This window comes from Cygnus olor, chromosome Z (genome assembly GCF_009769625.2).
Source record: "Cygnus olor isolate bCygOlo1 chromosome Z, bCygOlo1.pri.v2, whole genome shotgun sequence".
NCBI classification, from domain to species: domain Eukaryota; kingdom Metazoa; phylum Chordata; class Aves; order Anseriformes; family Anatidae; genus Cygnus; species Cygnus olor.
The window spans coordinates 18,280,242-18,294,592 of record NC_049198.1 but is presented as its reverse complement, the minus strand read 5'-3'; the positions used below and the strand labels follow the sequence as shown (position 1 = coordinate 18,294,592).

The 14,351-nt window shown below is 38.3% G+C and overlaps 1 protein-coding gene across 1 annotated transcript in view; it reads right to left on the bottom strand.

Annotated features, from left to right (window-relative positions):
* Positions 1-14,351, bottom strand: part of MTREX (Mtr4 exosome RNA helicase) — a 47,064-nt gene that overhangs the window by 17,609 nt on the left and 15,104 nt on the right. Inside the window, exons 14-15 of the mRNA XM_040542275.1 lie at positions 13,917-14,018; positions 11,850-11,975 (exon numbers count right to left, since the gene is read on the bottom strand). Coding sequence (XP_040398209.1) covers positions 11,850-11,975; positions 13,917-14,018 — 228 coding nt within the window. The remainder of the gene's footprint in view (positions 1-11,849; positions 11,976-13,916; positions 14,019-14,351) is intronic.

Below are 14,351 nucleotides of genomic sequence, written 5' to 3'. Positions count from 1 at the left end.
ACAAGTGGGTGGTTTTTTTTTTTTAAATCAATAGATGCACCAGAGAACAAAAATATCTCAAATTAAATCATGAAATGTACATTTAAACTAACCCCATCAGTTCTGAAATTACCTCAGATGGGATTCTGATAAAACAGAATTGTGTCAACAGGGGCAAGATCAACAGTCGAGTTGCATTGTGTGGAGGAAATCTAAAGTTTCTACAGATTTTTGAAGGTCAGAGAACTTCTGTTGCTGATGCTAACCAACGCACAACTTTTTCCTTAAACCTGAAACAAGGATTACGTGCCCAATGCTCTTGTCCATTATTCTAAATATATCAGTTGTTCTACGCAATAGAAATTGCCACTCCCTAAGAAGGTTGCTTCTCTGAAACAGAGAACGCCATTTAAAGAATGGCATTTACAACAAAGAACGACGCAGCGATTATGCCAGTACCAGTTCAGAAGGGGTCAGGTTCTTTCCAACACCAACATTTATGGCTTTAGCGAGGCATCAACCAAACCAGCTGGATCCCACCCCCAGCTCGCTGCAGTCACCGCCCTATCTACAGAGCAGCAGAGATCTGACAAAATGCCGCTGAAATTACTCTGATCACACTATGAACCCCATCGTCCATTCCTCACAGTGCTACATCACTTTAAAGCATAACTTAGCTGTATGCTTGCAAGATGATCAGCTATTTGAAGGAATAAAATCGACGTATCACACTCGTACTATCATAAAGTGAGAAAACAACATTCTTTCCACAAGCACAACATACGCACAAAACATTCCAAGAAAGACCAAACAATTCCAGCAGATTCACTTTAAAGGCTGTGAAGAAAGGGTGATTTAAAAACAAATGAAAAAGAAAGCTAGCTACTTCAAAGATCATATAAAGCGGACTTATTTGAAAGGCAGCATTTGAGCCAACTGCTGATGTGGCAATTTTTATTTTAAACACATGACCAGCATTTTACAATTTGAAAACAAGACCATACCAAGACAAAGACAAAGCACTTAAAAATAAGAATTCTTTTTTGGCCAAAATTGTGAATTGTTTCTGTTCATCTCACACATTTTTCTCTGGGTTTCAGAAATTCCTGTTTTCTCATTGCTGATCTCTAGGCAATTTTATGCTTGAAATCAGAATCAAAAGTCAAAAAAAGTTTTTTTTTTTTTTTTTTCTTCCTGAAAACTAGAATTGCAACTTCTCCAAACTAAACAGAACTGAAATAGCTTTACTCTACTTCACCTTTAGCACAGCCAGAGAATTCTGCTAGCACGTTACTCTTTTCTGACCATTCCAGGCTATGAACAGATTCACATTTAGTGCGCAGCAATCATCCAGATGTCCTTGTGTCCAATACCTAATAGCAATGTATGGGTTATGCAGCCGCATTAGGAAAGCTAACATCAAAATACAGTTACCCTTATACACTAAATACACACTAAACATTATTAAAGAAGCAGGCCCTGTCAAATAACAAACACAGGCATGATTTCTGAAGAGGAAGTTGGTGGTTATATAAAGACACTTGTCCTGTATATACGATGGAAGGAAAGGAGAACAGGAGAGGAGGAAAAATGAGATGTATTCATAATGGGAAAATGGATAAGGTGACCCTTCCTTTCCTAACTTGCTACTGAAGAGCTTATGCAGTATAAAGTGTTCAGGCAACCCGGGGTTTCCTTGGTGCTAAGGTATAATAGGAGGCACATCAGTTTAACTTATATTTTCTCTGTCCAGTTTTTGCTCCTCTTACATTCCCTTTCTCTGCTCAAGCCCTGTATCAACAGCTTCCAGACTTAAAATTCCTTATTAGTTTCTTAAAAATAGTGTGAAGCATGTGCCTGACACATTTAGCTCACCCTCTACCATAGATCCTCCTGTCACAGTTAATTAGCTTTCTCCTCTTCAGGCCAGGGTACACAATCACCTGCCTCTAGTTAGTCCTCTTGGTCTGTGGAAGCCTATTCCTTGTTTCCAGAGAAAAGGTTCTGTATTACAAAAAGAAAGAGCCACCAGAAAGGAAAGAGCCACCCATGCAAAAGCCTAACTGCTTAGAGCTGCAGTGAACCCTGGTAAGAAAGACTGCTGTGAACAGTCACCTTCAAATACATGCTGTGTCCATTACTTTATTGCTGCTGTACCATCCAAGTACTCCTACCTCCTTTCTACAAGTAAATCCCCTCTTCAAAGAGAACGGTCCACTGCTTCAAGCCTTCAACAGGCAGTAACAACAAATTTATTTCTGAATAATTAAAAAAAGGGGGGAGGGGGGGGAGGAGGCGGCAGCCAGAGGAATGATTTTGGAATGATTTTTATCTCTCCAGATGAGAACAGCCTGGATACACAAACCGCAGTTCTCACAAATTAATGACCTACTTGGTGTTCTTGCAATCACCCCATTTGAGAAGTCTGAAGTCAACTTATCATGAGCACCCTTTTAAGATTTGGGTCAGAACAAAGTGATAGGTTTCAGATGATAATTTTAAAAACCAAGAACATGGAAGAACATGGGCATAAACAATTCACTACAGAAATAATTTAGTCAAGAATTAACTGAAAATTATAGCAGCTATACACTGTGCCTTCTTTACCTGTCAGCGATGGCAGAATGGAATCTCTGAATTGAATCATCAGGCAGGCCACTGAGCATTTACTAGCCCTACTACTTCTTGCCCATGTCAATTAGAAACATAAAACAATTGGGGAGGAGGCAGACTAGTGTCTGGAATTGATATTCACAGCTTTTTCAGATTTCTTTTTTCCCCCACTGCTGCTAAAAATAGGAAACCTTGCCTAACTGGAGATGTGAGGCTCTTGTTGCTGCAGCATGGCACATAGTGCTGAGCGAGACTTACATTTGGTAAGGGTTACTCTCTCTGTTCTCTCTCATAGTGGGTAAAAATATTTACACTTTCAAAATTGTTCCCATGCAGAGACAGGAACAAATTTTACATAGCACTTTCTTGCTCTCCAGCCTCTCACGGAAAACACGTGCGAAGCTTTCACAGGGAATGTAAGATGGCAAATACTGTCTGAACCTAACTTACAGGGACATTAAGAGCTAACAAAGAGGCAACTCGCTCTCTGTACATACACACACACTTTCTTTTAAGCAACAAAAAAGTCTTTGATAATTACAAAAATCATATTTTAGGCCATTTGTCCAACTGATAATTTCGTTTGCTTATCAAAATTTCTAGAAACAAGCTGAATGAATTAGTTTCCAATAAGGAAACAAAGAACAGCCTTACAAAAAGAGCAAATAACAAATAAGTTGATGATATATAAAAAGTCTCTCACTTTTTTTCCTCATTAAGGTGGAAATAAGTACACTTAACTCTCTGCAATAGACATCATTACTAGTTTACAGGAAAAGAAAGACTTCATTAAATAAAGACACAAGTGGCAGCTTGATACATCTGTAAGACACAAATATCTTTAAGTGAATTATCAGCACATTTTTTTCCACATATCAATTATGTAGGTACCATATGAATAAACAGATCTCCCAGAAATATCAAAAAAGACTCTGTAGTTATACTGATAACAGGATAATACTGAGCTACACTAGCAGGACTGCAAAAACATAAAACCCCCTCCTGCAGGGTTACTTTTTAACAAACAATACTAAGCAGCTATTTTAAGCATAAATTTATTACCGATCTGGCTCACTGCTTTGTCTCCAACACACACCAACAAGTTGCACCAACACAAACAGAAGCCACTATGGGTGGCAAATGACTGCTTTCTGCAGGCTTTGCTGATGAAAAACACCCAGATTTTGGTTCCACAAAAATTTCAGTTCTAATAAGAGACTTAAAACAAACAAACAAACAAACAAGACCCTATCTTGGTTTCTCTTCCATGCAATGTATCTTGATTTCTCTTACATGCAACCATCAGAAATTAGTTCTGAATGACTGGATATTTCAGCCATTTACTTTCTCTAAGACAGTAGCTCTTGCCATCACATCCTTTGTTTTACCTCAGGCTGGTCACTCCAAATTCTGTTCTTCCACTCCACATTTTATCATCATTCTGAACTTGTCACAGAAAAAAAACAAACAAAAATCCTATGCACTTGTACCAAACCATCCTGATTTAACAAAGTAGTATTTAAACTCTCAAGCAAATATTTATAACTACAAGTATTTTATACAATACAAATATTTTACTATAACTTGAAAATTTTAAATATTTACCCTCTCTATAAAGGATCATTAATTGTTCTGCCCAGAATACAAATAAACTGGGGGAGCTGGGAGTGGAGAGGCACAATAATTTAACGTGTACAGCACCAATTCTTTTGGATCTGGCTTGGTAATACTAACTGTATTTGCATGATGTCTGAGAGTAATTTTGTTCCATCCAGGCTGGATGTATTCAAAGGAAGCTGGAATGGAAAACAGCAAACAGTATCTGTATCTACACTTAGAAGCTAGTTTAGTTACTCAAAACACTGGTTTCAGATTCACTACTACAGACTACTATCAAGTCACTAATGTGACAATTCACAACTACAGTAAATATACATTACATTTTTAATTTAAAGTGTGCCTTAACAAAGAATGTAAATTTCTAACAAAAAAAATAGCATAAGAATATCTTCAGGGAATCTTGTCTGTTCTTCATATCTCACATATCTTAAGAATAAGGCATCAAAGTCAAAGCAAAAAGTCTAGCTTAGTAATTTGAAATGTAGTTAAATTTGTAACACTGCAGTGATGAATTTACTAAAGTAAAAGCAAATTTCCAAAATATGTCACTGTGGTGGTTTTACCCAGCTGGTCAGTTGAACTCCACCACAACTGCTCTCTCACTCCCTCTCCTCGAATGGGAAGAGGGAGAAAATATGTTGAAAAGTGGATCAAGGGTTGAGATAAGGACTCACTCAATAATTATTGTCATGGGCAAAATGAACTTGGCATAACAAGATTAATATAATTTATTGCTTATCACAAGCAGGCTAGAGCACTGAGAAAGTAGAAGCAAACTAAAACCAACTTCCCCCCATCCACCCTCTTTTCCCTCCCCAAGGCAGCAGCTCTTCAAGAACTGCTCCCACACGGCTCCGTACCACGGGGTCCATCCATCCCCCAGGAGCAAACTGCTCCAGCACGGGTCCCCCATGGGTGGCAGCTCCCCCCAGACCCCCTGCTCCTGCGTGGGCTCCTCTCCACGGGCTGCAGCTCCGGCCAGGGGCCTGCTCCTCCGGGGGCTCTCCATGGGCCACAGCCTCCTCCAGGCCACATCCACCTGCTCCACCGGGGGCTCCTCCACGGGCGGGCTGCAGCGTGGAGATCTGCTCCATGTGGGACCCATGGGCTGCAGGGGGACAGCCTGCTCCACCAGGGGCCTCTCCACAGGCTGCAGGGGAACTGCTGCTGCATGCCTGGAGCACCTCCTGCCCTCCTGCTCCACTGACCTGGGGGGCTGCAGGGCTGGCTTTCACTCCTTGCTCTCTCAGCTGCTGTTGCACAGCAGGTTTTTTGTTTGTTTGTTTGTTTGTTTTTTTCCTTTTCTTCAATCTTCTCCCCCAGAGGCCCAACCAGCGCTGCTCCCTGGCCCGGCTCTGGCCAGCAGCAGGTCCCTTTTGGAGCTGGCTCTGCTCTGACATGGGGCAGCTGCTGGGCTCTGCTCACAGAGGCCACCCCTGCAGCCCCCTGCTACCAAAACCTTGCCACGTAAACCCAGTACAGACAGCTGGGGGAAAAGCTGCTTTCCACAGACAGGTCTAATAAAACTTCAAGTAACTTGTGGTATTAACATGCAAGCAACCACAATTAATAAATAATACCAGTTAGCTTAGTCCTCCTGGCTCCAAAAAACCCTGAAATGAAGTCCAAGAGTGACTAACCATTTACGTGCCATCTGATGTAACCCATCTTGCCACATTTTGGTTGCAAATCTCAGGAAGAACTACTTGCTTTGCAGTTCTATCTGCTGGCTTGTATTGGTTGTCTAAAAAATCATGAGCCTGTTCAGGATGGCACTTGAAAATCTGTCTGCCTTTGAACAGTTGAATGCCTCCACAATTTCACAATGAAGTCTTGTTGACTTTAAGCAGACTTTAAATTAATGTTGGATGTTAAGTATCTTCCTGAATTGAAGCCTGGAAAATTTCTGCAGTCCAAGCTTTGTAAGAACAAGATGAGTTTGCCAGTTTAAAATAATAATAATAATAATAATAAAAATTAAAATTATTTTTAACTACATTTTGATAAAGTATCCAAAACTTGCTTGTTTCATTGAGATCCTCATCTACGCCAGAACTCTGGATTACAAACAAACTTACACTGTCCTTATAGTACCAGTGACAATGTATTTCTTCAGATTTTACAATGGCTTTTCCAACCAGTGTTAGTGCCAACCCCCAGCTGAAGTCTATTTCTCTTCCAAACTAAGCTTTATTACGTTTTTCAAATCCTGATGTATCCCCTGGATTGTGCCTCTTGCCCAGTAACCTTTAAGTCAAATCAAAGTACATTACTATAATTAAGACGAAGCGTTAAGCTGATACTAGCCAAGGCATCGTATGTTGATGCAATGACAATCTGACTGGAGTGCTTAACCTGCTGACTTTTATTTACTCCTATTTTGCCAGCAGTACTAAAGATTCTGTGCAATCTTTTTCAAAAAAAAACATATTAGTAAGATTTATCATTCTATCCCAATTTCAACGTGGGCCACTACATTTTGCCCCTGAGACATTATTCAGACATTCTGCAATCAGGATATCCTTCTCTCACCAACCACGCTCGTGCTGTGATTTTGTTGAATACTGCACTTAACAAACAACTGCTCAGATGTAGGTTCCTGCCTGTATTTGACTGTACCCTGAGCCTCCTGATAGAGACTGTCAACAGCTCCCTGTCTGCCTTCAGAGGCAACCATGCACAGCTACCAACCTCAGCTTCTTTACTTCAGACAGTGCTATGCATTTCACTTCCAAAAAGGACCTTGTTTGATGCTTTAATTCTGGGCTCCCTGCCTGATCATACAGCAAAAATGTGGTACAGCTAATAAATGCAAAGTGAAAACTCAGTGCAATTGAATAAATCTTACCAACTGAAAAAACTCCCACTTATTAGAAAGGTTTTCTGTATGTTGCTCAAAAGAAGTCATCTGAACAAAACCAGCATAATGCTAATGTATATGGATAATTTAAAGAAGTAACAAAGACAAACAAGTTTTAGACCACCCTAAATTTATCTAACAACAACAAAACAGAAAAAAAATCAACCCCTTCAAACAACAGAATCCATACTTTTGCACTAGGCAATTTTTGAAATTTTTATATTTTTGAACCCAATTCAAGTGCACACACTCATTTATTTTAAAACACAGAAAAGAATAAAGGAGCAGGTACATGGCCTATCAGTCAATACCATATGAGTCAAAAGAAGGAACAAAAAAACCCCACATAGACTAAGTGAATTACTAATGTGTAAGTTTTTTTTCTTTCCCATACATTAGTTTTTGCTGAATTCTTATTTATCGTAGTTTTTATAGCATCTTGTAACTTCAAATTATCTCACAACTCATGCAAGATTTACAGTTTGTTACACTTTCTGAAGTTAAAAATCCACATAAAATGACACTGGTGGCAAGAGCTTATTAACCCTTTCTGCAGACAGGTAGCTTTGCTTTGAAAAACTAGTAACACTCCAAAATTCATCAGATCGCTTGTATTCCAGAAACTTTCTCTTCTCATACTTGAAACTCCTCCACATCATCTCCTCACCATTTCCAATGCTGCATTTATTCCTGATCACTATAAATCTCCCTATTTTTATGTAAATATTGCTTTTCATATTGAACAGAATTTTCCTTGTAACTTGGAATCTGAAAGGAACTGAACTATATGTGATACAGAACAAATGAAAGAACATAAAACCTAATGATGCTGCCTCAATTATTATGGAACAATAATTCATGCTCTTGCAAAATTTAGGAACTTTCCAACATATACCTACGCCATGATCATACAACAGGCAGGAAGCTAAAGTGAAACGTATTAAACTCTCTGAACTCCTATCAAATCCATTTGGCTATTACAATAAAACCTAAGAATCAAAATAAAGAACAAAAAGACCAGGCAGATTTCTAACAGCAGCATACAGGCCAAATAAGCACAGTAATCCAAGCTCCATAAACGAAGGCCCTGCCAAGGAGCCAGATGTAGGTAGTGGAATACCTCCTGCAGCTTGGCATTGGGGCTCTTTATGTTCCATATGTAAGTGACAAGGAAAGCATAATATTGTATATTTTATCTGGCTAGATGAATGTTTTCTTTCAATTTTTCAGTCCATCTAACTTCTCCTGTGAAGGAATAAGTAAATGCAAAGCACTGATACACTCAAATGCAAGTCTCTAAAACATACTTCATTAGCACATTTTCTTTCATTATAAAATTATTCATTTCCATAATTCATTTCCATAACATAATTATCTTCAGATTTTTGACTTTTAGAGAAATAACAGATTACCACTGTTCAGCATCCCAATTGTCTCTGTAAGAATACTTGCTTTGTAACGTGGCCAAAAGCCAACTAGAGAGACGCTGCTCCAGTTTCAGAGGCCATCTAGTGTCCAGGAGAAGCTTTTCACCTCCCACCTAAACTAATGTGATGCAGTTTAAAATTCTACACCCTCCCAACAATTATTATAAAATATTTCTTTATATGCAAATGTAAGACTATAATTTATTGTCTTCAGGAAGCTGTCTAACAGTATTATAAGTATTTAGTTTTTATAAATTCACAGATTTATGCAATCACCAGTTTACTAAGTATGCAGTGGTCAAACAAATGCTGAGGATAAACAGAAAACCTAGATACACTGCAGAAGACAAATGCATGTCACTAAGTTTAAGAAATATTTACAAATATCCAAACATAAGAACTCCATTTAAGATGTGAACTTTGAATTTTAAGTTTGAAGTACTGTACACAATGTCGCAATAAACAGTGTCATAGCCAACAAGCACAGCTGCAGTATCACTGCTGGTACTGAAACGTATACAAAGCCCTCACTTCACTGATCACAGTACTGCTTAGATGTTTCACTCCAGTGTTCATGAAATGCTTTGGATCAGACCTGCATTAGGTTTGAAGAGCTACAATCTAAGTGGCCTTACATAAGAAGTGTCATATTATTCCCAATACGGTTCTTTAAATTATTTCTTTTGAATTTTCCCCATAAATTGTTAGCGTATCCTGGAGCAAAGCCAGTACTTGATGTGGCAGCAGAATGCTACCACAAGACACGATCATGGTCTTACCACAGATAAACACTGTCAGTCAGCAACTAAAGTCTAATTTAAACACACTTAAGGATGAGTACAGAATGTGAATATTGAAGAGACATTAGTGTGCATGTATTCTTGGCCTGCTTTCACAAGAAATATCCTCTAAATGTTTTGTATTTAAAAAGGAAAATTAGTATTTTTATATCGTACTGTTCATCTCATAAATGATTCCTTTTACTGCCTTTTCAGCAACTGGCTGAATAGTTAGAGAAGCTTCAGAAGCATAAATATTTTCATTAGAGTCCTTTCCAATCTTCTCGAAAGAAACCTTAAATTCAGTCCTTGTTCCTTGTGTGACAAATTAATTAAATACATTAATTTATTTAGATCAGTGGAGAAGAAACAAGAAATAACAAAAATTAAAAATTTAAAAATAAAAATTAAAAGGTTTCCATTATTCTTCCCTTTTTGTTTCCCTATAATTCAAAAGAAAAAAAAATAAAGGGCTTATAGTTTCCATAAAGGAAATATTCTTTACTTTCCCCTCAAAATCTAGACAAAAAGTATAGATCACAAGATCACAGAATCACAGAATTGTAGGGGTTGAAAGGGACCTCAAGAGAGCACCAGGTCCAACCCCCCTGCCAAAGCAGGTTCCCTAGAGCAGGCTGCCCAGGTAGGCGTCCAGACGGGCCTTGAATATCTCCAGAGAAGGAGACTCCACAACCTCCCTGGGCAGCCTGTTCCAGTGCTCCGTCACCCTCACCGTGAAGAAGTTCTTTTGCGTGTTGGTGCGGAACTTCCTGTGATCCACTTTGTGGCCATTGCCCCTTGTCCTGTGCCCACAAACCACTGAAAAGAGGTTGGCCAAATCCCTCTGTCTCCCACACTTAAGATATTTGTAAACTTTGATAAAATCCCCTCTCAGTCTTCTTTTCTCAAGGCTGAACAGACCCAGGCCTCTCAGCCTTTCCTCATAGAGAGGATGCTCCAGGCCCCATATCTTTGTGGCCCTCCGCTGGACTAATGGTATCCAAAAAATATAAGTGATTTATCATTTCCCTCTTTTGTCTTAATTCATGCAGATTGAGTCCTACAGTTCTCAAACTAGTGGAGTTACAAATGCAAAAAGACCTTTTAAATGGTTGAGCTTCTAGATTAATCTCATAGAAAATTGAGATAAAAAATTGAAATATTCGCTTTTCTTAAACTATATTCATTTCAAATAAATTAACTTTAAAAAATATTCTTTATAGAAATAGAGATTAGAAGTACACAAAACTAAGACTTCATAACAAGTCTTTTTTGTTCTCTCATTTTGTATTTCCTGCTGTTAAATTTTTTTCAGTTATGGAAGCTGTTGCTTAAATAAGTATGCCACAAAACTGCGTTTAAACAAAATGGTTTTAAAAAATCATTAAAAATACAGTTAATCTGCATATAATGGAGAGATGTAATTATGCTTTAGCATGTAAACATTTGCCACACATAAATATATGTCCATTCAAACACAGATTAAGAAATACATTCTACGCCTAAAGCTACAATACATGAATGAGTTCCATTATTTTTCAAATTTCTCATTTTACTAGCGAAAATTCATGAAAATTTTGACTTCAAGAAGGTAAACACTGTCTGTGTATAAGATGGAGCTAATACACATGTCCATTATGAGTGAAGAAGTAGCACTGACAGAGCAATATACATAAGTAACTGCAGCCATATATGTATTTTTCCTCATTCTTAAATTTGTCTGAACAATACAGAGAAACACCAGCTTCTGATTTTTTTGGCACAAGACCTACAAATACATATTTTTAGTAACATATCCTGATACTGACTTTAAGATGATTCCCACAAGTTATACAAACCCTAAAAATATTGTAAATGCAGTTTGACCACAAATGACCTACTATTTTTTACCAAGGGTACAAGCTCCTGCGTAATGTGTTGAGCAGCCCCTCAAGTGTTCAGTTTTTTAGAAATTTTCATAAGGATTGTAAGCAGCCTGAGATGGTCTACACACACAGTAGAATATTTCGCATCAATATGATAATTTTTGCCACAGAATTTAAATAAAAGCAAGAATGAGTGCAATGTCTCATATTTGAAATATAAAGAAAGAGGGTCATAATAATCTGTAACAAATTCCATTATAGTTTGGGGAAGCCCTATAATCTAATACTGATTTCAACCACAAGAGCAGTTTTTAGACACTTTTGTTTCACAAACTTCTTAAATTTTCCTGCAGGCTCTATGAATTTCTCCAGTCATTTTTAGGTCACTGATGGTAATCTTGTTTTTTGAGTTATCTTACTGAACCTCATTTTTCAGTCTATTACATTGAAAAGTCCATTAACAAGCCTTTATTTCACCGCAGAACCAACATTTTAATTATCCCTGTGAGAGCTCAGCAAAACTTTTCTAGTGCACCAATATTCTTGAATTGACTATCATCAGCAAGAAACAAACAGATCACTGTAGTATTAGAGCATCACTAAAAAAGAGGATAAAATTCTGGCTCTCCTGACTGAGATTACTGAGAAACTGGAAGCAAAACAAAAGAAAAAAAAAGCAACAAAACAGCTTTTCTCTCTCTCTTACCTTCAAAAGCTGTTTGCCAATTGTTGGGCTCATTTTTTCATCCACCATGAGAATTACTATTCCTCTGTCATCCATACCTCGGCGTCCTGCACGACCTGACATTTGAATGTATTCACCTGAGGATATCTAAGATAAAAGGGAAAAAAAAGTAACAAACATTAGAAAGACAGCAAGAAATTATAAAACAGCACAAACTCATAAAATGCCATTTACAATTATATAGTACATGATCATGATGTATAAAAATTAACAGAAGAGTTGTATAAAACATGGAGTCATCACAGATCAAATTCATCATAATTGATCACTACAGTACTAAGATATAAATCCATGCTTATGAATACTGTTTGTCAAAAGGATGATTTAACCAGTGCTTTCAATAATTACATTTACTGATACATTGCTACAGTGATCTCCTTAACACCTAGCACCATTTCAATACACGCTAACCCCTTTTCACTAATGTCTCACACTTGTAAATCTCAAGTTTGAAATGCATGGTGGAGATCATTACAATATATTGCATCTGCAACATCCGATCACAAAAACTATGCTATGTCAATTTAAAAGCAGGAGTTCCACATATCTGATACCAAAAAGGTAGCTAATTCTTTCTTGCATATTTCTTAAAGACATCCAATCAAACTGAATGACTTGTGAAGCGGAACAGCCCAAACTGAGATTGAAGAGATGTTTGTTGCAAAACATATGTTGTTTCATGTCCCATTTACCTTATTTTTCCCATCTCTGAAAGAGGAATAATTTAGAGGAATCAACACTTACCAAGCTTTTGTGATGATTTGTACACCTTTATTATTATTTACATGTGAATTACAGATCTCGTTTTAACATTTAAAAATGTTTAAGTTATTTGCATTCCAACTATTTAAGAACCTGACTCTTCCTCCTCACATCCCTGTCATCCTGTGGGCTACCCAAAATACTCTGCTATAACAGAACAATCAATACTCCCCTGAAGTAGATGATCTCTTCTCTCAGGTCTGTCAAAACCTCAATTTGGTGATCATCATGAGAGTACTGAGCCCACTTATTCTCCAGATCCCTCTGACGTGGAAGAAAATACTTGATCTCACAGTTCAGGACAAACTGTGCAAGAAGTCTTAGGCTAATCAGCACTTAGGCAAATTCAGCACTAACCTGTTTGATGCCCTTTTGCTCTATCTATCTGCGGTGTTTTTACCCAGATGGGCAGCTGACAACTCCACCAGCTCCACCGCAACTGCTCTCCCACTTCCCTCCTCAAAGGGAAAAGAGGAGAAAATACAATGGAAAGGGCTCAAGGGTTGTGATAAGGACAGGGAGATCACTCACCAATTATCATCATGGGCAAAACAGACTCATAGTAGGGAGATTAATGTATTTTATTACCCATTACTAACAAGCTAGAGCAGTGAGAAACTAAAAATTCAAACTAAAAATGCCTTCCCGTCATCCACCCTCTTCTATCTCCCCTCCCCAAGCAGTGCAGGGGAACGGGGAACAGGGGCTGCGGTCAGTCCGTAACGCTTCGTCTCCGCCGCTCCTTCATGGTCACTCTCTGCTGTGCCTTCTGCTGCGTGCCTGGAGCATCTCCGGCCCTCCTGCACTGACTTGGGGCCTGTAGGGCTGGTTCTCACTCCTCACTCTCACAGCTGCTGTTGTGCAGATTTTTTCCCTTTCTTCAATCTGCTCTCACAGAGGCGCAAACAAAATCTCTTATTGGCTTGGCTCTGGGCAGCAGCAGGTCCTTTTGGAGCTGGCTGAAACTGACCCTTATCTAACATCGGGCAGCTGCCGGATTCTTCTCACAATCCCTGCAGCCCCGTGCTACCAAAACCTTGCCATGTAAACTCACTATTAAATAATTACATGCATACTCTGAGGAATCTTGTCTTTGGAGTTTGAAGGCTAATTATAAATTGATTAGTGAACAAGAAGGAAGACTTTTTGAAAGAAAAAATTATTTTCTATGACACTGAAGTGCGTATGTTAACAGTGAATCTTATCTTAGTAAGAGTTTAAATAATGTGATTGAGTCATTCCCACACAGAACGTCTTTTCACATACCCATCGGAAATCTTTCCCATCAAACTTGCAGGCACTCGTAAACAGCACAGTCCTGGCTGGCATATTAATTCCCATAGCAAAAGTCTCTGTTGCAAATAAGGCCTAAATAAACAGACTAAAGTTAAGCAAGCAAAAACAAAGACTAAGAAAACATGTAAATAGTCAAAGATTGCACAAAACTCCAGATTTTACTACTTATGTACTGTCAACATAACAACACAGGCACATTCAGTGTTTAAAAACTGGAACAAAACCATTCTTTCCCCCTTCCCTTATTTCTTCTAGGAAAACAAGGTTAGTCATATGGGACCATGTGCCAGAAGTAAACACAAGTTCTGTAAATGCAATAAATGCTAGAAGCACTTGCAAGATTTCAGAAAACACTTTTGCCCCTCTAATCTGCGTTTTCACAAGCATATATCATACAACAGTTGA